We start from the raw sequence: 24,554 nt of genomic DNA on the forward strand, positions 1-24,554 counted from the left end.
AGATTGTAAGGGGAAAACAGAACACCTTCTCCAGCGACTTCTGTCGATTCGCTGTGCCAGTTACGAATTCTGCAATAAACCCAAGTTTTGTAATATTCCGGTATTGGTTGTCTCTCTTCCTAAACGAACACAGGGCAGAATTTCAAGCCCAACATTTGGTGACCCCTTTGTGGGGAGGGAGAGACAACACAGGCTGGCGGGTCCGACGGCAGACAACTTGCGGCCGCAAGCTCGACTAAGGTCAGGAAGTGCCTGTTATATCGAAGACTTCCACTAGATAGTTAAATCACTGAGTTAGATCTTGTCTGCTGACGGATCCTCACCAACCCAAATTACCCTGGGAGAGATCATTCCCGGTGCAGAATCGTGACTGGTAAGTACTAACTCTTATCTGTTTTTAGGAAGATTCTCCGCCCGTGGAAAAGTCTTCTGAGTGAGGGTACCCGCCGCCCACGATGGGCATAAAAGTCTCAGGAGTGAGGAGAAAAGTGTCGCGGACACCGTAGTACACAGGGATACTGACGGCGCCTACCTTAGACTGGTTGTTAAGAGGAGAAATCTCCCACGCGAAGGTCAGGTTTTGAAAGGCGACCGTCCCACATTTGATCCTCTCTGTGTACTAGGGAGCCATGGAGCACTTCAATTTCGAGTTACCAAAACTCAGACATTTGTGTGTTGAGTAACAGAGTATATGAGAGTTTTTAGAAATATGTTAAAATTGATAACTGTGCGAGTTCAATAATCTAACAGTGAGCAGCCGCAGGGGTCGGACACCATCAAGGTAGGAGTGGAAGTGTTCCTCCGAGGCCCGGGGAAGCTCACCTGGAACGGAAAACGGTGGCATGGTCCATACCCTGTCACCGAGCTCTCCAACAGTGCATTAAAAGGTAAGAAGGGAGGGGGACAATAACTGGCATCATTTTCTACTGGCTAAATAAGACCTTTGGTAAGTGGGGAGTGTTTCTGGGACAGTCGGCTCTAGGACTGTCTATTTCAATTGCTATCTTTACTACGTGTGGTTGTTGTTGCGGGACTATAGATCGAGCCTTGACCGGAAAGGATGGACCTCCACCGGCGTACCAGGCACCCTTGTTCCCGGTGGAAGGGGAGGACACGGCCCTCCCGGAAAGCGGACGCGCTATGGGAGGACACGGACTGAAATGGACCATGGCAAGGGGGGGATTGTGAATTTGTTCTTGAATAAGTTTTCTGAAATGTTGCATGCTACTTGTAAAAATTGCGGATGTTTAGGGAACCCCTACCCATATTTTGTGACCCTAGGTCGGACAAATCAGGATAAGCAAATAGGGAGGACACGCCAAAGAGTGCCGGGGGACGCTCACCTCCCTGCCTGATCCCGGCAGCCGCGGAAAAGATTGTAAGGGATTTGGGGATGTGGCCTCTGGGAGGCCAAGGGAGGGAGTGTTGGGGTTTATTCAAGACTGCCATTACAGGTCAGGAGTGGCTCACGTAATACACATAATGTTAGGAGGCCGGAATGCGAGGGAGGGAGGAGCGAAACTGGGGACCCCGCTACACCGAAACTACTAGTGTCACGCGATTCAGTAAACAAAAGAAACAGGTAACTCGTGAGCATATGGCTGCGGGCCAATAAGATGGACACAAGTGCCCGATATTACCTAATATTTAGCGGGGGTGTGCTGGGGGGAAAAGGGGTATAAATAAGAGCAGATTGTAAGGGGAAAACAGAACGCCTTCTCCAGCGACTTCTGTCGATTCGCTGTGCCAGTTACGAATTCTGCAATAAACCCAAGTTTTGTAATATTCCGGTGTTGGTTGTCTCCCTTCCTAAACGAACACAGGGCAGAATTTCAAGCCCAACACTATCTATCTATCTATCTATCTATCTATCTATCTATCTATCTATCTATCTATCTATCTATCTCCCTTTACTTATGTACTTATTGGGAATTTTCTGTTTTTGCACTGTATTGCAGCTACAAAAACACGTTTCACGTCACACAGTGAATGTCAGTGATAATTAATATGATCCCGAATTCTCAAACAAGACAAAACTTGCAGAAGCCGGAAATCAGAGCAACACACACACAAAATGCTGGAGGAACTCTGCAAGGCAGCAGCATCTATGGGGGGATAAAATGTTTGGTGCAAGAGACAGATGGCCATAGAAGAAAGAAAACAAAATTGGGGAGGAGCACTAGAGGGAGGTGACAGGCGGGCAAGGATATTAGGTGAGAGGGGGAAAGCGGGATGGGAAATGGTAAAAAGGGGAGGGGCGTGGGAACATCGGTTTTGGTGCCGTCAGGTTGCACCTACTCAAACGGAATATAAGGTGTTGTTCCCCCAACCTAAACGTTGCCTCATCACGACAGCGGAGGAGGCCATGGATGGACATATCGGAATGGGAATGTGAATTGGAATTAAAATCAGTGGCCAGTGGGCGATCCCGTTTGTTCTGGTGGACGGAACGTAAATGCTTGGCGACGTTGTCTCCCAATCTACGTCGAGTCTGGTCAATATACTGGAGGCCTCACCGGGAGCAACAATGGTCTTCATTCTGAGACAGATGTCCATGGAAGAAAGAAAAAAAAATGGGGTGTGGGGGGGGGGGGGGAGGACTACCAGAGAGAGGCGATTGGCGGTGTTATGTAAACCCCGTAACCAGGTAACTTACCAGCAAAGATAGATGGATCAGCTGAGTCGGATGCTACTATTTTCAAACGTTTTATTCAACAAGGGCACAAATGTATGGTTAATACAAAACATTCAGATCGTCAAAACTCAATCTAAAACACCGGTGTAACCATAATCAATCAGAAATAAGCTCTACAGTTGTCTAGGGGTTAATACTGAGTCCAACGGAAATATAAAGAGTCACTCAGAAGTTTGCCGGCTTTTCCTTTTTTTTTGGGAACCGCTGGGATTTTCACGTTGTAGAGAGAGAGAGAGAGAGACGACTTAGAAAAGATACACACTTGCCCGTCGTCTTGGCAGAGCTGGTTCTTGGAATCAGGGGAGCAGACTTCCCCGTTGTTATTTAAAAGCAGTCTTTCGTTGGCTTTAGCCACAGATTCAAATTCGGAATCTAACGCACGTGGCTTCCTTCAAAAATGGCGTCCCGCTCCCACGGGAATCAATATCGTGTTTCCTTGGTGTCTACTGGGTGCGTCTGAGGGTCCTCCCCTCAGACCCGCCTTTATACTTCTTCACGGGATCGCAGGTGTCAATCAAGTTGCAGGTAATGCGATCTCTCTCTCAACCAGCCCACTTTGCCCGAGGGCTTTTCACGTGGTCTCCATGAGACAATAGTCAAAGTCACCTTCATTCTGCTTCTTGGGAGAACATGGTCTCTCTCTCTTTTTGGGTCAGTTGACCCCCCTTAACTAGAGTTCTTGCGATTTTCACAAAGGAGGGGGCCAACGGCATAACAGCGGGAAGCAGATAAGGTGAGGGGCGGGAGAAGGGGATGGGAAATAGTGAAAAGGAATTAAGCGTGGCCTCATCACGACAGTGATTGATGGACATGTCGGTACAGGAATTGGAACTGGAATTAAAATCGCTGGACACTGGGAGATCCCGCTTGTTCTGGCGGACTGAACGCAGGTCTTTTTCAAAGCCGTCTCTAAATCTACGTCGAGCCTCGTTGATGTACACGAGGCCAGACCGGAAGCACAGAACACAATAAAAGATTCCAACAGACTCACAAGTGAAGTGTGGCCTCATATGAAAAGACTGTTTACAGCTCTGAATGTTAGTGAGGGAGGTGTGGGGGCAGGTGTAGTACTTGTTCCGCTTACAAAGATAAGAGCTGGGACGGAAATTCAGTGGGGAGGGACAAATGGACAAGGGAGTCACGTAGGGGCGATCCGTATGGAAAGGGGGGGGGGGGAGCTAGAGGAACTATTCCTCGTTCAACCCTGCTACATGTAAAAACTCCATCCCCTTCTCTCAATTCCTACGTCACCGCTGCATATGATCTCAGGATGTTGCTTTTCATTCGAGTGGTCATCCATTTTAATTCCGCTTCCCATTCCCATTGCTGCATGTCCATCCATGGCCCCCTCCTCTGTCGTGATGAGGGCTTAGGATGGAGGAACAGTACCTTATATTCTGTACGGGTGGCCTCCAACCTGATAAACTGAACACCGATTTTTCAAATTTCCAGTAATGCCCTCCAAACCGCCGACCCTACTCCACTGCCCCCCCCCCCACATTCTATGTCCCATCTCCTTTTCCCTCTCTCACCATATCTCCTTGACCGCCCATCGCCTCCCTCTGGTGCACCAACATTTTTTTTGTTTGTTTTAAATGGTCCTCTCTCTTTCACATTCCAAGCTAATTTCTTTATCACCACTCCCTCGCCTCCAGGTTTCACCTAACACCTGGCGTTTCGCTCTCCCCACCCGGCACCTTTTAAATCTACTCCTCAGCTGTTATTTTTTATCTCCAGTCCTGCCGAAGTGTTTTCGTCCCGAATCTCGGACAACACTTCTTTTTTTCACTGATGCTGTTTGGCCTGCTGAGATCCTCAAGCATGTTTTGTGATTCTCATTCTGGTTATCAATAGAGGAGAAACCAGTTTCCATCCCTCGGGAATTTTCACCAAAGCTGTCAAAAATACGATGGGTACATCAGCAAAATACAATGCGCCAAATTAGACACGTCGACGTGCCCGGGGTGAAGTACTAGGTATAGACTGGGTTAGCGACTGTTCCCCTATGGTGATCTTTATTCTCTGGGTATGGTGCAACAGCTCCACTAACTGGGCATCACCAGCAACAGATCTCTTTTCATTTAGTAATGACTATGTCTTCTACACCAAAGACGATGCCCTTATAGCTATCCACAGGGTTTTCCATTGCCACCTTCCCACACACTCACTCAGACGCTCCGTATCCCCTTTCATCATCCCACGCCCTGCCCTTCGCTCATACCGTCACTCTGGTGAGTGTGGTCAGAAACCTTGGTAATAGAACCTGTGACATCCCTCAGTTCATGGGCTGACGTCGCTGTGACCTGAGCACCACTGACCATGATTTCCCTCTTCTCATAGACTGCGCACATGATAGAGATGCATGTAGACCCACTGTTCTTTGTGTGGTTATTAACCGAGTCCCAGGTATAATCTGGGATTCTGACAAATCTAGGATCAGGTAATGGGGGAGACGGTTCGAGCAGTGGTGTGCTCCGTATGCAGTATGTGGGAGGTCAGGGTCAACACAGTTGTTCCTGATGTCCACACCTGCAATAGGTGCATCCAGCTGCAGCTCCTATCAGACCGAGTTAGGGAATTGGAGCATTTGCTCGACGAACTGCAGAGCATTCGGGAGGCAGAGGCAGAGATAGATAAGAGTTATCGGGAAGCAGTCACACCGAAAAGACAGGAGGTAGGCAAATGGGTGACAGTCAAGAGAGGCAGGGGGAGCAGACAGAGAAGTGCACCCCTGTGGCCGTCCCCATCAAAAATAAGTATACCGCTTTGGATACTGTTAGTGGGGATGACCTACCAGGAACAAGCTGCAGTGGTCCTGTCTCTGGCACTGATGTTGGACCCTTGACTAGGAAGGGGAGGAGGGAAGAGAAGAGAGCGGTATTGATAGGGGATTCTATAGTCAGGGGGGCGGATAGGAGATTTTGTGGGGAAGATCGGAAGTCTCGGATGGTATGTTGCTTCACTTGTGCCTAAGTCCGAGTCATCTCAGATCGGGTGCAGGTTATTCTCGAGAGGGGGGGCAAGAACCCAGATGTTGTGGTCCATGTAGGGACCAATGACGTGGGTAGGATGAGTGAGGGGGTCCTGCGTAGGGAGTTCAGGGATTTGGGTGCGAAGCTGAAGAGCAGGACCTCCAGGGTAACAATCTCAGGATTGCTACCTGTGCCACGTGCGAGTGAGTCAAGGAACAGAAGGATTATAAAGATTATTACGTGGCTGAGAGGATGGTGCAGGAGGCAGGGCTTCAGGTTTGTAGATAATTGGGCTTTGTTCCAGGGAAGGTGGGATCTGTTCCGAAGGGACGGTTTACACCTGAACTGGAGCGGTACTAACATACTTGCAGGGAAGTTTACTAGTGCTTCTTGGGGGGGGATTTGCAGGGGGCAGGGATCCAGAATGTGAGACAGGATAGCGAGAGGAAGAATAAAAGACAGGTGTGGACTACACGGTTCCGGAATATTAAGTGTGTAGTAGAGGAAGGTGGGGCGGAACAAGTGATAAGGAGGACTCATGTACAGAGGGATGGTCTGACGGAACATGGAGTTAAATGTGTTGAACGAATAAGTAAATTTAGGAAGGATAACAAATTCTAGGGGCGTATAGCCCGATGGGAGTTCGGGGAGTTGGGTTAAGCACAATAGGCAGCGATTCAAACAGAGAGAGGAGAAATGGGCTAAAAATTGTATATCTGAATGCACGAAGTGTCAGAAATAAGGCGGATGAGCTTGAAGCCCAGGTGCGAATGGGTAACTGTGATGTTGTTAGGATAACGGAGACGTGGCTGCAGGGAGATCAGACCTGGGAAATGAATATACAAGGGTATACGTGCTATCGTAGGGACAGAAATGTGGGCAGAGGGGATGGGGTGGCCCAGTTGGTGAGGAATGAGATTCAGTCCTTTGCAAGGGTGGACATAGGGTCAGGAGAAGTAGAGTCTGTGTGGATAGAACTGAGGAACCGTAAGGACAAAAGGACCCAAATGGGTCTTGTCTACAGGCCACCAAACAGTAGCATGAATAGATAGATAGATAAATAGATAGATAGATAGATAGATAGATAGATAGATAGATAGATAGATAGATAGATACTTTATTCATCCCCATGGGGAAATTCAACATTTTTTTCCAATGTCCCATAAACTTGTTGTAGCAAAAACTCATTACATACAATACTTAACTCAGTAATAATATGATATGCATCTAAATCACTAACTCAAAAAGCATTAATAATAGCTTTAAAAAAGTTCTTAAGTCCTGGCAGTTGAATTGTAAAGCCTAATGGCATTGGGGAGTATTGACCTCTTCATCCTGACTGAGGAGCATTGCATCGACAGTAACTTGTCGCTGAAACTGCTTCTCTGTCTCTGGATGGTGCTATGTAGAGGATGTTGGGTGCAAGTTGAATAGGGAGTTAACATTGGCATGTGGCAAAGGTAATGTCGCAGTAGTTATGGGGGATTTCAACATGCAGGTGAACTGGGAGAATCAGGTTGGTGCTGGACCACAGGATAGGGATTTTGTCGAGTGCCTACGGGATGCATTCTTGGAACAGCTTGTACGAGAGCCGACCAGGGACAAGACTATTCTGGATTTAGTGTTCTGTAATGAACAGGATTTGATAAGCGATCTCACAGTAAAGGAGCCATTAGGAGGTAGAGATCACAATATGATAAGCTTTTATCTGCAATTTGAGAGGGATAAGTGCAGCTCGGAGGTGTCAGTGTTGCAGATGAACAGGGGAAACGATGGAGCCATGAGGGAGGAGCTGGCCAAAGTTGACTGGACGGATAGCCTAGCAGAAAAGACACTGCAACAGCAATGGCAGGTATTCTTGGGAATAATGCACAAGGTGCAAAATCAGTTCATCCCCTAGAGAAGGAAGGATTCAAAGGGGGGAAAGGGGCCACAGTGGTTGACAAAGGAAGTCAGAGATTGCATAGCATTAAAAAAAAAGGAAATATGACAGAGCTAAGGTGAGTGGGAGGACAGATGATTGGGAAGTTTTTAAGGAACAAGTGAACTTAACTAAAAAGACAATACGGGGAGAAAAAAATGAGGTACGAACGCAAGCTAGCCAGGAATATAAAGGAAGATAGCAAAAGCTTTTTTAGGTATGTGAAGAGAAAGAAGATAGTTAAGAACAATGTTGGGCCCTTGAAGAATGAATTGGGTGAAATTGTTATGGGAAACAGAGAAATGGCAGAAGAATTTAATGAGTACTTTAGATCTGTTTTCACTAGGGAAGACACAAGCAATCTCCCAGATGTATGGATGGGCCAAGGACATAGGGTAACAGAGGAAATGAAACAGATTGACATTCGGAATGAAACGGTGATGAGAAGACTGATGGGACTGAAGGCTGACAAATCCCCAGGTCCAGATGGTCTGCACCCTAGGGTACTAAAGGAGGTGGCCCTGGAAGTTGCGGATGCATTGGTAATCATTTTCCAATGTTCCTTAGATTCAGGATCAGTTCCTGAGGATTGGAGAATGGCTAATGTTATCCCACTTTTTAAGAAAGGAGGGAGGGAGGAAACAGAGAACTATCGACCTGTCAGCCTGACATCGGTGGTGGGAAAGATGCTAGAGTCCATTATTAATGATGAAATAGTGGCATATCTAGATAGCAGTGATAGGATTGGGCTGAGCCAGCATGGATTTACCAAGGGTAAATCATGTCTGACTAATCTGTTGCAGTTTTTCGAGGATGTAACCAGGAAGTTAGACGGAGGAGATCCAGTGGATGTAGTGTACCTCGATTTCCAGGAGGCATTTGATAAGGTCCCACATAGAAGATTGGTGGGTAAAATCAAAGCTCAGGGCATCGGGGGGAAGGCATTGACATGGATAGAAAACTGGTTGGCAGATAGAAAGCAAAGGGTAGCGGTGAATGGGTGTTTCTCGGAATGGCAATTGGTGACCAGTGGGTTGCCACAGGGCTCTAGATTCGGAGAAATGACACAGGCTGCTGCTATCCGGAACAGTCAATGCAGGAGAAGAAAAACAAATTGTGATTTTAAGTATCTTTCATCTCTGCGTATGGTGCAACAGTTCCTCAAACTGGGCATCACCGCCAACATATCTCTTTTCATATAATAATGACTCTGTCTTCTGTACGAAAGTAGATACCCTTATAATAATCCACAGGATTTTCCATTGCCACCTTCCCACACACTCACTCAGCCGCTCCGTATCCCCTTTCATCATCCCACGCCCGCCCTTCGCTCATACTGTCACTTTGGCTAGTGTGGTCAGAAACCTTGGTAATAGAACCTGTGACACCCCTCAGTTCATGGGCTGACGTCGCTGTGACCTGAGCACCACTGACCGGGATTTCTCTCTTCTCATAGACTGCGCACATGATAGAGATGCATGTAGACCCAGTGATCCTGGTGTAATTATTAACCGAGCCCCAGATTTAACCTCACAAACATCTCCGGCACGCTGATTTGTCTGATACAGAGTCTATTTGGATGGGATGAAGACGATATTGGAGGGTAAAGATCGAGGTGAATACATATATTCCAGTAGAAACGGAGGGCAGGGTGCGGGATATTGCATAATGGGGACAGAGACGGAGAGACGAATGGCGGAGAGAGACAGAAAGAAAGAGAGATGAAATTGTAAGACGGATGCTGGAGGAAGTAGGAGAGAAAGGAACCGGAACAGAGATAGAGAGGTAGGGGAGGTGTGAGTAAGAGAGAGACAGAGAGGACAGAGAGACATAGAGAGAGAGAGGGAGGGAAAGGGCGAGGGGGTGAGAGAGAGAGAGAGAAAACACGATACGTACAGCATAATCACTTGTCTACTGCCAGACGCTAAGTGCTACGGCTTACCTCAGTGTTGACTTGCTGTACTGGGTGTGCACTTGTCCAGAGCCTCTATATATGGAGGGATGACACGTGCTGTTGCTATCCAGAACAGCCAATGCAGGAGAATAAAAAACAACTCGTGATTTTAAGTATTCCAACTGCAAGTATTGCATCATCGAATGGAGCGACATTGTGCAAACCGAAGCTCATTAATTAACTAGGACACCACATCAATATCACAAACATGAGCGGATCCAGACAGCAGCTGAACCCGCCACCTACTTTGCCTACTGTGAGGACAGTATGTGAGACCCCTCACAGTTTTCCACAAAGCTTCCAAATTAACCTGAATCACTTAAGCAAATGAGAGAAGGCATCAACATCGTTAGAGTCCCAGGTTGGTCGTCATTGCTTTTCCGCTGCACCTGTTCTGTTGTCCAGGTAATGACGCTCAGTGTCTGTTATTGGAGTAGAGTCCAGGGTAGAACTGTCCACCCACAGGTCGGATCCAGTGGCAGGCGTTGAGGAAACAACCTCAGATAAAAACCCTCCGTGCAGCAATGCCGACTGCGAAACTGTGCGCTCATGTAGACTCACGGTGAAGAATGACCCCGGCATGTTCGACCGCACAAGAGACGGTGGCGCAGGTTCCCCATGCGTTTCAAATTAAACCAAAGCATTTTTCCGGGTGACACTCAATGCCGATTAGGGTTTGGACTGTCTGCGAACACGCTCTGTAATTGACTGAATCGGAGAAGCATAGGGTTTCAGATCAGAAACAACCAAGCGATCTTACCTTAACACACCTTCCTGGACGATTTGAAATTAAACGCTACATCACCAATAAAGCTAAAGCAATTAATACAATAGCAGATCCCTTTCCAAAAATTAGGAACATATGCGTGAGTGCGTGCAATGCGCTGCCAGCAATGGTGGTGGATACGGATACGGTAGGGTCTATTAAGATATTTGGGTAGGTTCATGGATCTTAGGAAAATAGAGGGCAATAGGTAAGCCTAGTAATTTCTCAGGTAGAGACATATTCGGCACAACTTTGTTGGCTGCAGGGCCTGTATTGTCCTGTAGGTTTTCTATGTTTCTATGTTACTCTGGACAAGGTAAGTACAGAACATTAAACAGTGAGAAAGAAGTAATAGAGTTAGTCGAATTTAAAACCGATTAGCATGATACCATACAACAGATAGATGACAATGAAATATATAGGTATCTAGGTGTCAAAGCAAAAAAAAAAATCCGACTGCTACAGAGTCAAAACTTTCCACAGAATTTACTTCAGGCTTTAGAAAATCTGGCAAACAAAGCTCAATAGTAAACATAAAACAAGTGCAATAAACACTTCCGGTAGATTCGAAAAATGTACACTCCAGCACACTTAGATTAACATTACAGAGGACAGAAGGGGAAGAATAATAACAGACATTAAACAATAACATGAAACCCCGCTGGTTTCCCTGGCTGCGTAAGTCTAGATTAATATACACTCCGGTCTTGCCGAACCCGTGATACTCAGAGAGCTCTCCCACCGCAAACCCCGTTCAGTGTGGATGCTGTGTACTTTGCTGCCCTGTTATAAAGTCAGTGCCAAGAAATAATAGACAGCATGCGGCATAAGATAAAAGGAATTATATTTATGAATCTTAACTAAAGGTTTAGAAAAGAAAATAAGGATAGAAAAAAAACAAAAGGGCCAATTATAATTAAACTTAACTCTTCCAAGTGACATATTGACCAACTGTGAACCCTTGCTCCATCTAATCACGATTACCCTAACAAAAGATCCAGTTTACTTTCGAAAACACCCATTATCGCTAACTATAATCCAAATTCACCTGCTACAGAAAAACCATTACTTTAGCAGTGGAACCTCTTCCAGGATGTTAAATACTAAACAGTCAGATAACACTTCTAATAATATAGTTTCATCAAAAAAAAACGGAATTCATACCTCATGTGAACATATACATTCTGACAAGAAGTACACGCCATTACACCTAAAGGAAAGAACAACTCAGAAAGCTTATGACATAGTCACTACAGGAGAAGAAGTTAACAAATGGGGGAACATGACCCTCCCTGGAACACTAGTCCGTCATCTGAGCAGACTAGATGTCTACAACGAAACTTCCAAAGCCTGGCTCACATCGGGAGACCTCATCCCAGAAACAGAGGGGCCCCTTGTGGCATTACGGGGCCACCTGGTGAATACAAAAATGATCAAAAATACAGAATAAACGACCAAGAAATATGTCAGAAATTCGAGAGTGTCAAGGACAATGCGTGTGAAGTTGCCATTGGAAGAGAGAAGGTTCTTTGGATATCGAAGCCTGAAGTTTTAAAAGTCTCCTGGACAAGATATTATGCCCCACCAGGGTCCTAATACGTGGAGCACATGATTGCGGAAGCAACAATAGTGATCTTTCAAGTGTCAATTAAATCTGGCATGGATCCGGAAAAATGGAAAATTGCAAACGTCACTCAAACTGTCAGGAAGGGAGAGAGCCAGAAGAAAGGACAGGACAATTAGGCTGATTTCAGTGTCTAGGAAGATGTTTAAATCGAATATTACAGTCAACATATTTTCTGACAAGTGTCAGCAAGTTTTCCTCAGGGGAAGGTTTTGCTTTACAAAGCTTTTGGAATTCCTTCAGAGATTATCAAGCAGAATAGATAATGTAGAATCGGTAGCTGTTCTGTTCTTGGATTCTTAGAAGACCTCTGATAAGGCAGCAGACATGAGGCTGCTAAAAACGTCAAGATCCACGGTATTACATGATAGATGCTAGCATTGAAAAAGCAATGACTGTTTAGCAGGTAGGAAAGAGTGAGAATAAAGAGAGCCTTTTCTGGTAGGCTGTCGGTGACTAGTGGTATTCCACAGTGGTCTGCGTTGGGATCGCTTAAGTTATACGTAAGAACGTTTTGGATACTGTTGGTCGGGACGACCTACCAGGGACAAGTTGCAGTGGTTGCATCTCTGGCACCGAGACTAGACCCTTGGCTCAGAAGAGAAGGAGGGAAAAGAGGAGAGCAGTAGTGATTGGGGATTCGATAGTTAGGGGGACAGATGAGAGGATCTGTGGAAGAGATCGAGAATCCCGGATGGTCTGTTGCCTCCCAGGTGCCAGGGCCCACGATATCTCGGATCGAGTTCTCAGTATTGTCAAGAGGGAGGGTGAGCAGCTGGATGACGTGGTATATGTAGGGACCAATGACGTGGATAGGAAGAAGGAGGAGGTCCTACAAAGAAGATTTAGGGAGTCAGGTTCAAAGTTGAAGGACAGGACCAGCTACATGTTAGTAAGGCCAGAAATAGGAAGATAATGCAGCTAAATACGTGGCTAAGGAGTTGGTGCAGGAGGGAGGGCTTCATGTTTCTGGACAATTGGGCTTTGTTCCAGGGAATGTGAGACCTGTTCCGACGGACGGGTTGCAGCTGAACTGGAGGGGGACTAACTTCCTTGGGGGAAGGATTGCTAGTGCTTCTCCGAGGGGTTTAAACTAGATATGCAGGGGGAGTGGAACCAGAATATTAGAGCAGATAGTGAGGTGGAGGAGGATAAAGGTCATGCGAGATCTGCAAGTATAGTGAATGGAATAAAGCCAGATCTGACATATAAAAAGGCTTTGAAGAAAGTGAAGCAGAATAAAACATGTAAATTTAGTAAGGTAGAAGGGGAAAAAGTACCTGAACTTCAACGAAAGAAGCATCAGGAACAAAGGTGATGAACTGAGAGCTTGGATACATACATGGAATTATGATGTAGTGGCCATTACGGAGACTTGGCTGGCACCAGGGCAGGAAAGGATTCTCAATATTCCTGGATTTCAGTGCTTTAAAAGGGATGGGGGGAGGGATGAAGGGTGGAATTACAGGTCAGGGATACTATTACAGCTACAGAGAGGGTGGGTAATGTAGCAGGATCATCTTCTCTGTCAGTGTCGATAGAAGTCAGGAACAGGAAGGGAGCAGTTACTCTTCTGGGAGTATCCAATGGGCCCCCTGGGAGCAGCAAAGATACGGACGAGCAGATTGGGATTTTGGAACGGTGCAAAAATAACAGGGTTGTTATCAGGGGTGACTTTAACTTCCCTAATATTGACTGGCACCTGATTAGTTCCAATAGTTCATAAAACATAGAACAATACAACACAGTACAGGAAATTCGGCCTACAATGTTGTGCCGACCCTTAAACCCTGCCTCCCATATAACCCCCCACCTTAAATTCCTCCATATACCTGTCTAGTAGTCTCCTAAATTTCACTACTGAATCTGCCTCCAACACTGACTCAGGCAGTGCATTTCACGCACCAACCACTCTCTGAGTAAAAAGCCATCCTCTCATATCCTCTTTGAACTTCCCTCCCTTTACCTTAAAGCCATGTTCTCTTGTACCGAGCAGTGGTACCCTGGGGAAGAGGCGCTGGCTGTCCACTATATCTATTCCTCTTAATATCTTGTATACCTCTATCATGTCTCCTCTCATCCTCCATCTCTCCAGAGAGTAAAGCCCAGTCTCCCCTAATCTCTGATCATAATGCATACTCTCTAAACCAGGCAGCATCCTGGTAAATCTCCTCTGTACCCTTTCCAATGCATCCACATCCTTCCTATAGTAAGGTGACCAGAACTGGACACAGTACTCCAAGTGTGGCCTAACCAGAATTTTATATAGCTGCATCATTACATTGTGACTCTTAAACTCTATCCCTCGACTTATGAAACCTAATACTCCATAAGCTTTCTTAACTACCCTGAACTGAACTGAACTGGAAGCGGACTACCATCTTGCGGGATGTTTTGCTACTGCTGCTCCGTGGGGTTTAAAATAGATTTGCAGGGAGAAGGGATACAGAGTGTTAGAGCAGATAGTGAGGTGGAGGAGGATAAATGTCATGTGAGAGCTGCAAGTATAGTGCTTGGAGTAAAGCCAGATCCAGCTTATGAAGAGGCTTTGAGGAAAGGGAAACAGAATAAAGGGTGTAAAGGTAGTAAGGTAGAAGGGCTACAGTGTGTGTGCTTCAATGCAAGAAGCATCAGAAACAAAGGTGATCAACAGAGAGCTTGGATAAATACATGGAATTATAATGTGAAGGCCATTACAGAGACTTGGCTGGCACCAGGGCAGGAATGGATTCTGAATATTCCTGGATTTCAATGCTTTAAAAGGGATAGAGAAGGAGAAATGGAAAGGAGAGGTGGGCATTACTGGTCAGGGATACTATTACAGCTACAGAAAGGGTGGGTAATGTAGCAGGATCATCTTCTCTGTCAGTATCGGTAGAAGTCAGGAATAGGAAGGTAGCAGTTACTCTATTGGGAGTATTCTATAGATCCCCTGGTAGCAGCAGAGATACAGAGGAGCAGATTGGGAGCCAGATTTTGGAAAAGTGCAAAAATAACAGGGTTGCTACCATGTGTGACTGTAATTTACCTAATATTGATTGGCAACTGATTAGTTCATGTGGTTTAGACGGGGCAGAGATTGTTAAGTGCATCCTGGACGGATTTCTGTCACAGTATGTTGACATTCCTACTAGGGGTAATGCCATAGTAGATCTAGTATTAGGTAACGAAACGGATCAGGTCACAAATCTCTGTGTGTGAACATCTGGGGGACAGTGACCACCGCTCCCTGGCCTTTAGCATTATCATGGAAAAGGATAGAATCAGAGAGGACAGGAAGATTTTTAATTTGGGAAGGGCAAATTATGAGGCTATAAGTCTAGAAATTGCAGGTGTGAATTGGGAAGATGTTTTTGCAGGGAAATGTACTATGGACATGTGGTTGATGTTTAAGGATCTCTTGCAGGATGTTAGGTATAAATTTGCCCCGGTGAGGAAGATAAAGAATGGTAGTGTGAAGGAGCCATGGGTGACAAGTGAGGTGGAGAATCTGGTCAGATGGAAGAAGGCAGCATACGTGAGGTTTAGGAAGCAAGGATCAGATGGGTTTATTCAGGAAATAGGGTAGCAAGAAAGGAGGTTAAGAAGGGGCTGAGGAGAGCAAGAAAGGGGCATCAGAAGGACTTAGCGAGTTTTGTAAAGAAAAACCACAAGGTATACTTCAATTATGTGAAGAAGAAAAGGTTGACAGGAGTGAAGATAAGGCCGGTTAGGGATAAGGCTGTGGAAGTGAGGGAGGTCCTCAACGAATACTTCTCTTCGGTATTCACCAATGAGAGGGAACTTGATGTTCTGGAGCATGTTGATATTATGGCAGAAGAGGGTTTGGAGTTGTTAAAATACATTAGGACGGATCAGTCCCCGGGGCCTGATGGAATATTCCGCAAGCTGCTCCACGAGGCGAGGGAAGAGAATGCTGAGCCTCTGGCTAGAATCTTTATATCCTCGTTGTCCACGGGAATGGTACCGGAGGATTGGAGGGAGGCGAATGTTGTCCCCTTGTTCAGAAAAAGGTGGTAGGCATAGTCCGGGTAATTATAGACCATTGAGCCTTACGCCTGTGGTGGGAAAGCAGTTGGAAAAAAATTATAGAAATAGAATTTATGGGCATTTAGAGAATCATGGACTTATCAGGGACAGTCCACATGGCTTTGTGAAGGGCAGATCGTGCCTAACAAGCCTGATAGAGTTCTTTGAGGAGGTGACCAGGCATATAGATAAGCGAAGTGCAGTGGATCTGATCTACAGGGATTTTAGTAAGGCATTTGACAAGGTAGCACACGGTAGGCTTATTCAGAAAGTCAGAAGGCATGGGATCCAGGGAAGTTTGGCCAGATGGATTCAGAATTGGCTTGCCTGCAGAAGGCAGAGGGTCATGGTGGAGGGAGTACATTCTGATTGGAGGGTTGTGACTAGTGGTGACCCACAAGGATCGGTTCTGAAATTTTTATTAACGACCTGGAAGTGGGTGTAGAAGGGTGGGTTGGCAAGTTTGCAGACGACACAAAGGTTGCTGGTGTTGTAGATCGCATTGAGAATTGTCGAAGATTGCAGAGAGACATTGATAGGATGCAGAATTGGGCTGCAAAGTGGCATATGGAGTTCAGACCGGTGAAGTATGAGGTGGTACACTTTGGAAGGACAAACTCCAAGACAGAGTACAAAGTAAATGGCAGGGTACCTGGGAGTGTGGATGAGCAGAGGGATATGGGGGTACAAGTCCTCAGATACCTGAAAGTTGCCTCACAGGTAGATAGTGTCGTTACAAAAGCTTATGAAGTGTTAGCTTTCATAAATCGAGGGATAGAGTTTAAGAGTCGCAGGGGAATGATGCACTCTATAAAATTCTGGTTACGCCACACTTGCTGTACTGTGTCCATTTCTGATCGCCTCACTGTAGGAAGGATGTGGAAGCTTTGGAAAGAGTACAGAGGAGATTTACCAGGATGCTGCCTGGTTTAGAGAGTATGCATTATGATCAGAGATTAGGGGAGACTGGGCTTTACTCTCTTGAGAGAAGGAGGATGAGAGGAGACATGATAGAGGTATACAAGATATTAAGAGGAATAGATAGAGTGGACAACCAGCGCCTCTTCCCCAGGGTACCACTGCAAACTACAAGAGGACATGGCTTTAAGGTAAGGGGAGGAAAGTTCAAGGGGGATATTAGAGGAAGATGTTTCACTCAGAGAGTGGTTCTTGCGTGGAATGCACAGCCTGAGTCAGTGGTGGAGTCAGATACACTAGTGAACGTTAAGAGACTACTAGACAGACATATGGAGGAATTTAAGGTGGAGGGTTACATTGGAGGCAGGGTTTAAGGTTCGGCTCAGCATTGTGGGCCGAATGGCCTGTAATGTGCTGTGTTGTTCTATGTTCTATATTCTATGTTCTAGCATTCTGCGGAAGTGGAATAGATGGCTTTGTGGCAAAACCTTCAGATGATGCTAAAATAGGTAGAGGGGAAGATAGTTTTGAAAATGCAGACAGGCTCCACAATGATTTAGACGGATTGGGAGAATGGGCAAAGAGGTAGGGAATTGAATGCAGTGTCTTCTCCTGTATGATTAAATAAAAGCACGGAATATTTTAGAATTCCTTAAACGTTTATTGGCCGGTTGAGTCGCTGCTGCGAAATGCCAATGCGATATTACCATTCATTTCAAGAGGAATAGAATATAAAAGCAAGAATGAATGAAACTTCCAAAAACTCTGGGCAGGCTGCTTTTGGCGTACTGTGACCCGTTTTGGTCTCACTAAGAAGGGATGTGCTAGAAGGTGAGTGCAGTATCATTTGTAAAGGAGGTGAATTATATTTTACTAATTAATTTTGAAGGATTAAAATGCAGGAAGAGCTCAGAAAATCAGGCAGCAACTGTGGAAAAGAGTGTAATCTGTATTTAGGGCCGCAGAGAGAAGGCAGCTCTGATCTGGAATGGAGGCCCCATTCTTGGAGCAGATGCGGATGAGATGAAGGAAAGGAGTAAAGGGAATGGTATTTTTAAAGGAAACTGCAAGGGAAGAGATATGGACCAGGTAACAGTTGGAGCCGGTATGTTTCTAATGAAGAGGGTCGACAATTTATCTCCAGTGATGGAGACACAGAGATCGAGCAAGGGAAGGGAGTTGTTAAAATGGACCAAGTGTAGTTAAGGTCAGTGTGGACGTTGGTGGCAAATGTGATGAAATTCACGGCCTCAGAGCAGGTGCATGAAAAGCATCAATGCTGTCATCAGTGTTCTGGAGGACAAGATGGGGAACATTTCTGGGGAAAGTTTGGCACAGGGACGAAGCCCATAGACAGCCTTCGTGCCTGGATAAAGTAGAAGGAGCCGAAAGAAAAATATTGAGGGTGAGGCTGAATTCTGCCAGACAGAGGAAAGTGGTGGCGGATCAGGGTAGAGGCGTATTGAGAGTGGCCATTCACACTGAAAATGAGGCAATCGTGGTCAGGAAATTGATCGTTAGAGAGGAGATCACGAGCATGATAAGTTTCGCCGATGTAGCTGGGAAGAGACTGAATCTGGGAAGACAGAATCGGTTTGAGGTACGAGCATTGGAGTACAGTGGGTCAGGAACAGGCAGCAAATGGGCCTACCTGGAACAGTCGCGATTGTGGATCTTGGGTATTGGGCAAAATAAACAGATCTGGGCGAAGGATCTGTGAGTTTGATGACAGTGGATGGGAGCTCTGCAGAACTGATGAGGTCAGTAACAGTGTCGGAGATAGTTTTGCGACACTGCGGAGCTGGGCTTTCTTCATGTGGTAGGGATAAGGAGGTGTTGGACTCCACAAATTCAGTCCGAAACATTACAACAGCACAAACTTTGTCTGGGGTTTTTTTTGGTAAGTTTGGGATAGGCGCAGAGAGAATGGAGTTTAGAGTGGGTAAGACATGAGGAGGAATGAGGCGTGGTAGTGTACCTGACTGATGTATCGTCGGGAATTAGGGATTAAAAGATCCAAATCAGGGCAGCGAACCAATGCGATATGTGGAAGGAGTTTTGCAGAAGGGAGAAGTAGAAATCTGTGCGTCGGCTAGAAAGAGCAACACCTTGTATTTATTACTGTTAACACTGATTTAGACAATTTGGACGTTGTGTGTTAAAAAAAGTATGACTCTCCCTTCTCAGGCTCAAATTGCACAATCAAATAAATACAAAAAACAAAGTTTGTTTGCAGCATTCTGCGGGAAGATTTTACTTTAGAAACCAGCAATATTGCACAGTCGACTTTTATAGCAGAGGCACTTGGTTCTTGGACCGAGGTGTTGACTGTAGGAAGGGTCGCATCATGTTTAATAAGTTATTGTGTTTTTTTTAAATCCAAAAACGTGGCCAGGAAACTCAAAATAATCAAAAAAATTAAATATGTGGGCAAACTAGCCAATGACATGAAGTAGGATGCTAAAAGTCTGTTTTTCAGTTACGTAAAGAGTAAAAGGGAGGTGAGAGCTGAAAATAGACCACTGGAAGTGATGCTGGTGAAGTAGTAATAGGGGGAAAAGAAATGGCATATGAGCCGAATGAGAACTTTGCATTAGACCTTACTTTGGAAGACAGGGAGAACGAGTGAGAGCCTTTGCTATTACAAACGAAAAAGTGCCAGGGAAACGAAAAGGCATACATTGTACAACACGAAGCTCTTAAAGATGTTGCCGAAGAGATAGCAGATGCATTGGTTATGATCTTTCAAGAATCACTCGATTCTGGTATGGGTTCGGAGGACAGTATAATTTCAAATGTTACTGCACACTTTAAGAAGGGAGGAAGGCAAATAAAGAAAAACATTTTAAGACTTATAGACTAACCTAGGTAGCTTTGAACGTTTTGGTGTCCAGTAATAACAATGATGTTTCTGGTAATTGGAGATGAATGATAAAGCTGTCAAAAACAGCATGATCTCTGTCAACGGACATCGTGCCTGACAAATCTGAAACAGTTCCTTAAGGATGTAACAAGTAGTATGGAGAAAAGGAAAGGCAGTGGATGTCCTTTACTTGGATTTTTGAAAAGCAGTTGATATGGTACTACTCATGATGCTTCATAACAAGATAACATCACATGGCATTACAGAAAAGATACTGACGTGGTTGGAGGGATTGTAGAATAGCAGGAGTCAGCAAGTGGAATAAAGGAGGCATTATCTGGTTGGCTGCCAGTAACTGGCAATCTTCCTCAGGGGCCTGTATTTAGAATGCTACCTCTCATATTGCTTGTCAATGATTGAGATAATGGAATTGATAGCTTTCTTGCAACGTTCAGAGATGTTCTGAAGATAGTTGGATGGGTCGGTAGTGCCGAGGAAGCAATACGATTGAGGAAGGAAATTTGAGCATCAGGGTATATGGTGAGAGGGCAGGTGTATGGGGTTGAATCGATCCGGGATCAGCCATTATAAAATGATAGACGGGATCATTGGTTTGAATGGATTAATTCTACTCCTTTGTCTAATGCCTTCATGGTCTAAGGACTTATACAAATTGGTAGAATGGTCGAAAAAAATAGCAGATGGAATACAGTTTTCAGAAAGGAATGAAAATGCATTTTGGCAAAAGGAACAAACGTGCAGAATGTTATCTAAGACAATTCAAACATGAGAGGAGCAGAGGGCCTGAAGAGACGACTTGCTAGACTCCGTGAAGGTTGACTTACAGATTGAGTTGTCATAAAGAAGGAAAGTGCAATGTTTTGATTCATTTCAAAGTGGAATATAATATAAAAACAACAAGATGTTGCTGAGGTTTTATAAGATACTCTTCTGCTCTTGGAAAGATTGCCAATAAGGTTGGCCTTTTAAGTTCTTCCAGTATTTTAATCCTTCAAAGATATGTTTTCCCTTCCTCTGCGATTGATGCTGCACTGCCCTTGTCTGATGATAGCACATCCGTTCATAGTTGGACCAAAACGGCTCACTGTACTGCATGAGCGGCTTCCCCAGCGCTCGATAAAGCTTCATTCAAAATTACGCATTGCTTTTATATTCTATTCCTTCTGAAATAAAGGTTCCACTGCTAATGTAATGGCCATTCTGTAGAAGCTGGGTATAGGATATGTTTAGAGATAACGGGTGTTTTGGAATGTGATCCTTTTCAGTTCTTACTGTTCTTTGTAAATTTTCGAGAATGATTTCGGCCGAAATATGTTGCTAAAACAAAGACGTTAACACGGATATCACAGAAGCGTTCTTTGCATTTGTTGTAAATTTACTATTGAACTTTGTTCGGCAGATTTTCGAAAGCCTGAAGTAAATTATACGGAACGCTTTTTTCATTTGTCGGAATATGATCCATTTTGCTTGTTGTAGACACCTAAATACCTATTGTATATATTTCATGTTCATCCATCTGTTGTATCATCTCATGGTACTCATTTTTGAATTCAACTAACTCTACTACATCTTCCCCTCTGCTTAATGTTCTGTGGTTATCTAGTCCAATTTATATGTCAGACTTTTTTTCGAAAAAAGTTCTACTAGTTGCATTCATAGCTTTAGCTTTAAAGGTGAACTAGCATTTAATTTCAAATCATCAGGAAGGTGTTTTAAGGTGTAATTGGTTTGGTTGCTTCTGAACTGAATCCCTATATTCCTCTGTTTCAGTTGAATTAGAGAGCGGGTTTGAAGACTGTCAAACCCCCAGTAGTCTGAGAGTGTCGCTGGGAATTGCATGGGTAACCTGCACTGCCGTCTTAGGGGGCAGAATAAGGTGCTGGGACCATCTCTTCCAGTCACTCTACATGAGCACACAGTTCTGCAGTATGGGTTGCTGTACGAAGTGATTTAACCTGAGGTCGGTGCCCAGAACTGCTGCCACTGGATTTGACCCGTGATTTTACTGTTGTATTCCAGACTCACCCTGCTCATATTATAGACAATGATGGTCAGTAGCTCGACAACAGAATAGGTGCAGTTCTGTGTAACGTCCGAAATGTGATGATGATCAAACTAGGATTCTAACTACACAGATGTCTTCATCCATTTGCATAAGTGGCTGAGGTTCATTTGGGAGCATTGTGGAGAACGGTGAAGTGTCTCACATACTGTCCTCCTCGTAGGCAAAGTAGGTCAGCTGCTGTCTGGATCCACTCATGTTTGTGACATTGCGGCGGTGTCCTAGTTAATCAATGAACATCTGTTTGCACAAAGTAGCTCCATACGATCATAAGAACATTAAAAAAATAAGAAATAGGAGCAGGAGTAGGCCATCCGGCCCATCCAACCTGTCTCGCTATTCAATAAGTTTATGGACGATCTGTCTGTAAACTCAGCTCCATCAACCTGCCTCTTCCCCATAACCCTTAATTGTCTTACAATGTAAAAAAAAACTATCTAACTGTTTCTTAAATATAGTTAGTGAAGATGCCTCAACTGCTTCCCTGGGCAGAGAATTCCACAGATTCTCCTCATGTCCATGCTAAATCTTCTCCCCTGAATCTTGAGGCAATGTCCCCGAGTTTGAGTCTCACCTACCAATGGATACTACTTTCCTACTTCTATCTTATCTATCCCTTTCAAAATGTTGCATGTTTCTACAAGATCCCCTCTCATTCTTCTGAACTGCAGAGAATATAATCCCAGGCTACTCAATCTCTCCTCATAGGTTAACCCCTTCATCCCGATGCAATATTTGAGGGCGAACTACTTAAAATAACGAGTTTCTTTTTTTTTTCCGTCTCCTGCACTGGCTGTTCTGCACAGCAACAGCCTGTGTTATCTCGCCGTATATAGAGGCTCTGGGCAAACACACAACCACTGCAGCAAGACAACACTGAGCTAAGCCGTACTACTTAGTGTCTCAGCATTGGAACAGTAGTCAGTGGATGTTAGAAACAAGGGGTTATTCAGTACTTACCACCCCCAATTTCCACCTCTCTCTCTCTCTCTCTCTCACTCACTCTCTCATTTTCTCTCACTCCTCTCTCTCTCACTCTTTCTCCTTCTCTCTCTCGCTCTCTCTCTCTTTCTGTCAGTCTCTCTCCCTGCCCTTGCCTCGCTGCCTCTTCAACTATGCTTTCTCTCTCTAATTCACACACTCTTACATCTCCATCTCTGTTCCAGCTGCTCTCTCTCGCAACTCCTGCAGCCTCTATTGAGCAATTTCATCTCTCTCCCCCATCAGTCCCCCGCCCCTGTCCACACTTCGCCATGTTCCGTCCCATTCCCTCTGTCTCCGTCTGGAATATGTGCAACCACCTCGCTGTCTACACTGCCATATCATCTTCAACCCACCCGAAGAGACTCAGTATCAGACAAAACACCGTGCCGGAGATGTTGTTGAAGTTAAGCCTGGGTCTGGGTTATTGATCACACAAGAAACACTGGGTCTATATGCACCTCCAGCATGTTGGCAGTCTGTAAGAGCGGGAAATCACGGTCAATGGTGTTCAGGACACAGCGACGTCACCCATGAACTGAGGAGTGCCAGAGATCCAAGGACCAAAGTTTCTGACGACATTCACCATGTGTAGGTGTGAGCGCAGAGCAGGGCTTGGGATGATGAAATGGAATATGCAGCGGCCGGGTAAGTGTGTGGGAAGGTGGCAATGGAATATCGTGTGGATGGCTGTAAGGACATCTACCTTTGTGCTGAAGACAATGTCTTTATTAAATAGAAAGTGATCTGTGGGTGCTGATGCCCAGTTTTTGGAGCAGGGCCCCACACCAGAGACTGAAAACCAGCCTGGGAGAACAGTCGCTAACTCACTGCACTGATGGCGCTGGGCTTTCTCCCCAAAGAGCTTGCTCAGTGAAGAGGGAAAAGTTCGTTCGAATTGTGCGCGACGTTTTTGCAGATGTACCGAGTGTATTGTGGACAGCGTTAGTCTCAGAGAGGGCAGTGAAGCTTACTTAGGGAGGGGTACTTGTCTGTCCTCTGGAATAGATATTAACAATTAGAATCAGAATCACACAAAATGCTTGAGGAACTCAGCAGGCCAGGCAGAATCTATGAAAAAAAAATGTACAGTCGTAGTTTCGGGACGAAACACTACTCTAAGACTGGAGTAAAAGCAAAAGCTGAGGCATCGACATAAAACGTGGTGTGGAGGAATTGAGAGAATGGGATGGTGTTTTACAAGTAGCAGTGTCAGACGAGGTACAGAACAAGTACGAACGTAGAACGCCATCCCCTTCTCGCAGTTCCTCCGTCATCCACAACCAAGCACACCTCTCCCTATCTCCTTATCCACGTTCTGCTCTCCATACGGATCTCCCAGTGTGCGACTTTCTTATCCTTACAAGAAGAAGTGCCACAGATCCTTACCTAAACAGTCCTTCCATGTGAGCCGACACTTCCCCTGTGAGTCTGTTGCGGTCACTTATTGTGCCCGTTGCTCCCGGTGTGGCCTGCTGTATATCGATGAGACTCGACGCAGATTGGGAGACCGCTTCGCCATGCATCTACTATCCATCCACCAGAACCAGCGGGATCTTGCTGTGGCCACCAACTTTAATTCCAATTCCCATTCCCATTCAGATTTGTCCATCCATGGCCTCCTCCACTGTCGTGACGAGGCTGCACTCAGGTTTGAAGAACAACACCTTATATTCCATTTGTATATCCTGCAACCTGATGGCATGAACATCGTTGACTAAAACTTCCAGCAATGTGCCCAGGCCCTT

At 45.3% G+C, this 24,554-nt stretch overlaps 1 protein-coding gene across 1 annotated transcript in view; it reads right to left on the reverse strand.

Moving 5' to 3' along the window:
- The window catches only part of LOC140723525 (uncharacterized), a 41,476-nt gene extending 17,144 nt beyond the window's left edge, over positions 1-24,332 (reverse strand). Inside the window, exon 1 of the mRNA XM_073038088.1 lies at positions 24,196-24,332. Coding sequence (XP_072894189.1) covers positions 24,196-24,332 — 137 coding nt within the window. The remainder of the gene's footprint in view (positions 1-24,195) is intronic.
- Positions 24,333-24,554: the final 222 nt, after the last annotated feature.

This window comes from Hemitrygon akajei, unplaced genomic scaffold (genome assembly GCF_048418815.1).
Source record: "Hemitrygon akajei unplaced genomic scaffold, sHemAka1.3 Scf000117, whole genome shotgun sequence".
NCBI lineage: Eukaryota > Metazoa > Chordata > Chondrichthyes > Myliobatiformes > Dasyatidae > Hemitrygon > Hemitrygon akajei.